General features: G+C 39.9%; 1 protein-coding gene across 1 annotated transcript; it reads left to right on the plus strand.

The window, feature by feature from the left end:
* Nucleotides 1-4,075: 4,075 nt before the first annotated feature.
* On the plus strand, nucleotides 4,076-5,041 carry LOC120989303 (olfactory receptor 10A7-like). The gene has a single exon (XM_040417318.1). It carries the CDS (start codon nucleotides 4,076-4,078, stop codon nucleotides 5,039-5,041), a length of 966 nt encoding a protein of 321 aa, XP_040273252.1.
* The last annotated feature ends 3,684 nt before the right edge of the window (nucleotides 5,042-8,725 follow it).

Below are 8,725 nucleotides of genomic sequence, written 5' to 3' on the forward strand. Positions count from 1 at the left end.
TTCAATGGATCTTTTTATTTGCAGATTCGGGGTACTGCCATGGGCACCAGGTTCGCCCCCAGTTATGCCAATTTATTTATGGCTGATTGGGAAGAACAAGTTGTGGCCCCTAGACTGGGGACGGACCTGGTGCTCTGGCAGAGATACATCGATGATGTGTTTTTTATCTGGCAATCAGGCCCCGAATCACTTAATCAGTTTTTAGATGATATTAACCATAATGATCTCAATCTTAAATTTTCGGGAATTAATAGTAAAGAAATTTTAGAATTTTTAGATTTGAAAATTTATGTAGACGAAAATGTACTCAAAACGTGTACATTCATTAAGCCCTCAACGCAAAATAGTTATATTTTATTTAACAGTTGCCACCTGCCAACAGTCAAGGAGGATGAACAACAAAAAAATACCCCATCAATACAAAAATGGATGGATCTTAAGGGTTTTTTCAGGTGTGGCCAATGTGGCAATTGCAAATCAACATCATTTACAAAACAAACCAAAGAAGTAATTGCAACCACAAATGGACATAAACATACTATAAAGGAATTTTTAACCTGTAGTACAGAAAATGTTATTTATATGATAGAATGTCCATGTAAACGCCAATATATAGGCAGGACTAAAAGAACCCTTAAAAAACGCCTTTCTGAACACATATCAAATATTAAAAAGGGCGTAGAAACTCACTCACTCTCTAAACATTTTAAAATTGCCCATAATAGTGACCCATCTAATTTAAAATTTGCAGCCATAGATAAAGTACCAAAAAGCTGGAGAAAAGGGAATCACATCAGCAAAATGTCAAGATTAGAAACACAGAGAATCTTTGAGATGGAGACTATGATACCTGATGGTTTAAATGCAGAATTTGAAATTTTTGGCTTTTTATAAATATGGGTTTATATGCTATATAACAGTTAATATGCTATTGTTCGGGCGTTTTATAAAGCGCAGGGGAATCGCAATGACATATAAAGTTATTATTTACTTAGCATAACAATCCCACAAGATATTATGAGTTTATATATGTGGACACACACCAACTTCAAAGAAATAGAATAAGAAAATCCGCTATATCATAGTCATAATGGAAATATTTCTTGATTGGATAACGACTTTCACAGGACTTCCGGAACCAGAATCCGAACCGGGTTTTTGCTCCTTTGCTGAGCATAAAAGAAGGGTCTTTTGGGGAGGTCGGATAAGCCACTGAGGAAGGGGATACTCTAACCCCGAAACGCGTCTGGTCTGACCCCCCAAGTATATACTCTATGCGAGTGCACCGCATTGACTATCAAGGAACAACTCTGAGCCGCCTTACGAAATATAGCCGGTCTGAAACTTTTACCCGAAAAGCTGGGACATCTCATCCAGATCCAAACAAGCGGGACCTCGTGCAGAAAATCCAACTGCTAACAGGTGATCCATACCACTAACTACGGGTTTCACCTGACCGCAACAAGAAAATCGGGAGTAAAAGTTCCGACAGACGGCAGAGGTTTCTCTTACCTGTGAGCTCCCTCCAACATTGGTAAGAGTGTTCCTTTACTAACTATTGCCTATTGCTGGATTCCTTTTCTGACTGAAAGCGGGACGCCGCTGAGTCAGTGACGGAGCAAAGTACCATTGCATTTGACTACCGCAAATTTACTGTACAGCATCACTTTTCTACTCCAAATTGGCTACTAATATTAGTGGGACTTGACTATATCTGGACTTCTTTAGGACAATTTTTATATTATCTGGTGTTCATATATTTTATACTTTATATTTTATTTGTCACCCAACAAGCACTATTAACACTGCGTTTTATTGCTAATTTATCGCTATATTTCCGTATATATTTATATCTTATCCATTCAGAATTTCTGTCTATATTGGGTCTGAGATGAGGCTGTTGGGTCACAATACCAATATTGAGTGACCAATTCAGCAGCACCTCGGGCACAGAATACACAGAATATTTGCCTTGAATATTGCTTTGTCTAGAGGTAAAGTTTTTAATCATTAAATTATATGTTGTACATCCCCCTATTGGATTCATATTTTATATTTCAGTACCAATAAACATTAGCTACTAAATATCTTAGGTGTGCCCAGTCATCTTTTCTATATTTCTGTCCTCTTTAGCAGCGGGGTGACGCTGCAAGACTTTGAGCACCCTGGTTGGTGTATCAACCATCCTGTGCATCCAACTAATATATTACAATTGACTTTTATAACCCAAGTGTCCAAAAAAGGTATTCTAAAAAAATCGTGCCATAAATTTTATCTCGGGCCATATATTGTTAATATGCAAGAAAAATTCCTGGATGGTCTCTACGTCGCACCGCCATATGCAAAACACATCGTCAATAAAACGCTTCCAAGGCTGCCACCTCCCCACTCTGTCACCGCTTCACTCTGTGGTCTCCTGATGCTGATGCCACCTCCACACTATGTCACCTTGCCACTCTGTGTTCTCCTGATACTGCTGTCCCCTCCACACTATGTCACCTTACCACCCAGTGGTCTCCTCATGCTGCTGCTGCCACCTCCACACTGTCATTGTGCCACTCTGTGGCCTCCTCCTGATGCTGCTGCCACTTCCAAACTCTGTCATAGTGCCACTCTGTGGCCTCCTGAATATGCCGCCACCTCCACACTTTGTCATAGTGCCGCTCTGCAGCCAGGAAATAGCTGTTTTTTAATGTGATTCACCGCAAACCGAATATTTTCGAAAAATAAGGCGAACCGGCCGAATCAAATTTTTTTAGAGTTCGCTCATCTCTAATTATAATGCCAGTTACCAGATTTGATTTGATTTCATTACAAATGAATAAACCTCAGGAGAATATTTCTGGATTTCCCATATTCCCAATTGTTTTGCAACATTCTGCATTAAGCTATAAAAGATAGAGGTGACGACTGAACAGACTGGATGGCAGACTTACTGGCGGAGATCTCTTTTATGTGTCAGTCCCAGTTCTCTCTCATTAACCTGTTTAGCTCTAATTTAAAATAAGCTTATGTTTTATAAAATTGTATATTTTTTGTAATATTCTTATGTTTAAATGATTTATGTTACATGATTTTTTCATTTACTTGCTTTCTTTCTTGAAAATCTGCTTGTTTTCAGAAATTATTCTTGCACTCTTTCTTGGGAATGAGCTTAAACGGAAACGTCAGTCAGAAAAGAGCACTTTTCTAAGGTGACTATTCACAGAAAGCATTTTTTTTTCAATTTTATTTTTTATTTTTTTATTTTAGTCGTACTATAAAAATGAAATATAATAATTGTCCTATTGTAACACTCAGTACAATTAATAAGACCTCCTAAATAGATAGGTAATCAATGCTGTTAGAAGAGGTTATCTGAACAGTTATGCTCTTTAGGCTACTTTCACATCTGAATTTTTGCTGGATCCGTCAGGGGATCAGCAAAAATGCATCAGGTCAATAAGACAACCATCTGCATCCGTTCAGAACGGATCTGGTTGTATTATCTAAAATGAACAAGACGGATCCGGCATTGAAACCGTTGTAAGTCAATGGGCACCAGATCCTTTTTTTTGTTGACCATTAACGTACATTGTGTTCATGCCGGATCCGTCTTGCTCAGTTTCCCACGACGTACACAAAAACGTTGTTTGCAGCACTTATGTGTGCATCATGGCAATGCAACAAAACGGAACAGAGTGAATTCTGATGTCCTCGATTCATGTTCGTTCAGTTTTGTCCTCATTGAAAATTAATAGGGAAAAAACTGAAGCGTTTAGCTGCGGTTTTGAGATCCTGTGACGTATCTCAAAAACGTACAGCAAAACACAGATGTTAAAGTATTCTTGTATGAGTAGGTGTAGAATTGAGCTAACAGTATTTCAGTTCTATTGTTCTCTTGAAAGGTCAAAAAATATTCTTATTCTTCTCCTTCTTCTTCATTTATGTATTGTTTCAGTGTTTGTGTTCTTTATGTTACATAGTCTCTTCACATTGTGCCTCTTTTAGTTAATCTGACAATATTTAATCAAATGGCTTATTTTCAGTTCCTTCTCTACTGTGTATATTGGTTTTATATTTTTTTTACAATATAATGTATTATTCCTTCCAGGCTATGTGTCAACAGAATATCTCCATGATTTCTAAAGTCCATCTGTTAGGATTTCATAGCCCACAAAGTCTAAATTATGGTCTCTTTACTATTCTCCTTCACATCTACTGTCTGACGTTATGTGGAAACCTCCTCATGGTAATTCTGGTGACACACATCAGAGAACTTCACCAGCCCATGTACTTTTTCCTCACACAACTGTCTATAGCTGACGTCTTACTGACCACAGACGTTGTCCCCAGTCTGCTCCACATTTTACTTAATAAAATTGGGGTCATTTCTTTTGCAGGCTGCATTGCTCAGTTTTTTATATTTGCCTTCTCTGAAGGTTCAGAGTGTTTTCTTCTGACAGTCATGTCTTATGACAGATATTTGGCCATCTGTAACCCGTTGCATTATACCACCATCATGACTCACAAGTTGTGCCTGCAACTGGTCATTATAAGCTGGTTATTGAGTTTTAGTTTGTCAGTGGTTGAGACGGTATCAACATCCTCCTTACAATATTGTGGACCAAATACCATTGATCATTTCTTCTGTGACCTGCCTCTAGTACTAGAGCTATCATGTTCAGATACCAGTGGTGTCAACCTGGAATTTGTATTAATATCTGCCCCTGTACTTTTCTGTGCTTTTATAATAATTATCATGTCCTATAGTTATATCATCTTTGTTATCCTGGAGATTCCTTCGTCTACTGGTAGACAGAAAGCCTTCTCCACCTGTAGCTCTCACCTCACTGTGGTCTCCATATTCTATGGAACATTATTTGGTGTTTATATACTTCCAACCAAAGGCCAATCATTGAATATAAAAAAGTTTCTATCATTGCTGTACACTGTTGGGACTCCACTGATGAATCCTGTGATATACAGCTTAAGAAACTCACACATCATTAAAGCATTTAGAACATTTAAACATCGTTTTTTGCATAAGATACAAATATAATTTGAAAATTACATTTACAACAAAAGCAAACTTAAAATCTTCTAATTCTGTATGTGTCTATTCATTTTGTTGATGGCCCTTTAGTATTTCAATGTCATTCTCATTGTCATCAATATTAACCCCTTAATGACCAGCTATTGTTTTTCCGTTTTTGCCTCTCCTTGGTTAAGCAGCCGTAACTTTTTTTCATTTCATTGACATGGCTGAATGAGGCCTAGTTTTATGTAGGAGTAATTACATTTTTATTGTTTGATGCAAAAAAATTACTTTGTATGGTTGCGTGGCACTTAGCATTTTTCAAAGCACCTTAACCCAACTTCCATCACTTCAATCCTTCCTGGACTTGTGCCCAGCTGAACCTGATGATGACCTGTCACAGAAGCAAGAGAAGCTTGACTTCTACTTTGAAAAAGACTGGGACAGAGATAGTGTAGGCCCTGGAGCTTCCTCATCATATTTGCCATCTTCAATGTCAGCTCCGCCGTCTACTCTGTGTCACCAGCCTACGGCAATGTCTCCAGATAGGAGCATGTGCCACTCCTCGCCCAGCACTTTGCCTCCTTTGCCCACTAAAACACCTAGGCACTCACCTCCAGCCATATCAGTTACAGCAGAGGCCTGTGGCCATATGATACCATCTTCTCCTGCCACAAGGAGCCCGGGGAAATAGAGGCCTAGGCTGCATCCCGCTCACAGTCAGAGTTGAACTCTCCCATTGAGCTCACATCAGAGAACTGTCTTTCTGCAATGCCCAAGAACTTCCCTAAGTATGTTAAACCAGCTTCTAGCAACCTTCTCAAAGACATTCTAGTAGTTTTCAGCCATTCGTTATATAAGGACTTCTCTCTACTGACTTTCCTTCTGGCCTCCATTGCAGAGCTCGATACGTTGGTTTCACATGTGGAAACCATGATCAGAGCCTTTGCATCATCTCATAACCACTTAGAGGATGCCCATAATGAGCTATCTGAGGAGATGGATCAAATAAAATTTAAGCTGATAGACTTGGAGGATCACTTCACAATATCAATTGGTGAAATTGTATGATGATTTGTCTGCTGCAAGCCTGCACCGAAGAAAACTGCTGGCTCCTATTACTTCTATGCTGCAGGAACAGAAGATTGCGTACAGATGGGGATTCCCTGTCAAATTATTTATTACCTGCAATGATGTTCAACATATTGTTTCCTCGGTAAAAGTTAGTTTTTGCTTCCTAGATTCATGGAGCATTTCTGCCCCCATCCCCACTGAGGTCTCAAAATCTCCCCTACAGAATTTAGATCCTGCATGACACACTCTTCCCGCTAAACAAGATATTAAGCACTGAGACTGCTGAGTCTCCATTCTGTGCAAGGGTGCGGTATATTTGTTCTTGGCCTCAAGCTGGACTTCATCCCAAGAAGATCTGAATCAACTAGGTTGTTAGCAATGTTCTACTATCTGACATTGAATACTGTTATTCTGCCTCCTACAAGGCTTTTGTAATGACCGGCGTCATGCAAAGGGAGAGAAATGGGAAGGTCCTGTCCAAGGGAGAGGGAAAGATGGTGACCCCTGACTCACCTTGCGGCTGGCACCTGACTGCCCTGACGTCCCTAGACGGGTTCTTCACCCGTACGCCGATCACGTGCCTAAACCCTGGTTTTCCCTAAGATGAGCCCTATGATCACTAGTCCGTACCACTGACACTAAAAGGAAAACACCAAGGAGAGGACAGACAATACAGACAAACATATAATCCCAGGTGGGCGACAACAGCAGACCACAAAGGCCCAACAGGGATCCGGAGGGTAACGTTCTGGAACAACAACCAGGGAACACAGCTACACAGCTCCAGTGGGTCAGTATAGAAGTCCAGGGAGGAAGCTCTATATCTGGCAACCAGAGAAGTGAGAGAGGGGAATATAAGGAGGTTAGGAGTGCTGGACAAGAAACAGCTGAGGAGAAGAAGCTACGGATCCCTGAGTGAGCCAAAAAGGGTTGCAAGGCAAACCCAGAAAGCTACCATTAAGACACAGCACTGTCTTTATACATAGAACGCGCAGCCACCCGCTGCGACTTCCTGACCCCGGGTATAACGGAGTCAGACGTGGCTCTTGACACCCTCGTGACAGCTTTTTTCTTCTCCATATTTATGTATTAGGTATTTTTCTATACTGTCTATGGTTATTGTTGTATATTTTAATATCTTAGGTCTCCTCCCATGTGGGTACAATATGGCTATCTGACCTTTTACCAAGGACGACTGGTTAGAACTTAGATGGGAATATATCCTTTATATGGTTTACCATGTTGCTTAAATTAGTATCATATCAGTATAAGAGCCTTAATAGCCTGCCAAAGTGTTCTTCTTTATGGGCAGAGGTGATTAAGCTACTGTACGGGCTGATGTGCTTTGTATTCAGGAGTCGTTTGTCATTCAGAAGGTCGCACATAAAATTAAATATATCAGCACAAATGACTGTGGATCACTACAGCTGAGTTATCAGGATAAGGTGCTCTTGGTCCTTGTGACCCACCCAGTCACAAAAGACAATAAATACAATATAGGACCAGGCACTCCAAATATGGAATCAAACCGAGATATCTAATTTATTGGAGAATATAACCCCTAAAATGGCAGTCAAACTAAATAAATATTAAAATATACAGCTTTAAAATCAAATAAGAAGCATTAGATAGACAAATAGCAGCAATGGATACATAACGTGAGAAACCGCAGTCAATTAATACTCATCAATGGGTCTAGATATAACTGCAATGTGAGACCGCAATCAGATGGTCGTGGTTGTAGTTTTCTTTTGTTATATTACTTGCTGAAATATTGGCAATGGTTTCCAATTTTCTTTTAATCACCCTTTCAAGCAATAATGTTAAACTTTAAGAAAGGCAATCAGTCTCATATACTGCTCCTTTCGGAGGTATCAAGCGGACACAACATATGCAAACAGTCACGGGGACTTAAGGCAAAAAACAGATGGACACAGTGCGATAATATGTCAAGGTGGCGTCCCACCTACTACACGCAACAGTACCACTATTTCCTATGCCCGACCGGTGTCTCCTTGTCCTTACGGAGACTTGGTGTCTGAAGATGTTCGTTAACCTTCAGTTTTAAAATAGACGCCAAATGAATGTCCGCTCACGTGTCTTGCTGAAGCTCATGTGACCCGGAGCTTTTGGACAGAAGTTCCTTTAGAGATCGCCGGTATCCAACACGGCCATTGAACTTTAGAATTCGGGGGAACCGCTATGCCAGCATGCCGGAACAAGGTATAAACCATACGCGTTTCGGGGTTTCTAAATGACCCCTTTCTCAGTGGTAACCTTGAAGTGCTTCCCCACATCCTTTTATATTGGATTATAGCAAAATCTAAGATCTGAACTGGAATCAGGTAACTTCATAGAGGTATAGAAAACCAGGATTTTGAACATTTAAGCATTTTCATGATGACATACCGCCTCCAGAGCACCAGATCCGCCTCCAACACTGGCAGGATAATTTGATTTTAACTATCTGTGTGGTGTCTTTCAAATAAAATTTAGTGTTTTTCACTACTGGTTGAAGCTGACGGTCAACATATTGAGAAAGATTGAGAAAGATATATGTTGACCGTCAGCTTCAACCAGTAGTGAAAAACACAAAATTTTATTTGAATGACACCACACAGATAGTTAAAATCT

Source organism: Bufo bufo, chromosome 1, assembly GCF_905171765.1.
Source record: "Bufo bufo chromosome 1, aBufBuf1.1, whole genome shotgun sequence".
NCBI lineage: Eukaryota > Metazoa > Chordata > Amphibia > Anura > Bufonidae > Bufo > Bufo bufo.

What these genes read in the sequence shown, in the direction of transcription:
- LOC120989303 (XM_040417318.1), top strand. Translation starts at nt 4,076, where the DNA reads ATGTATTATTCCTTCCAGGCTATGTGTCAACAGAATATCTCCATGATT.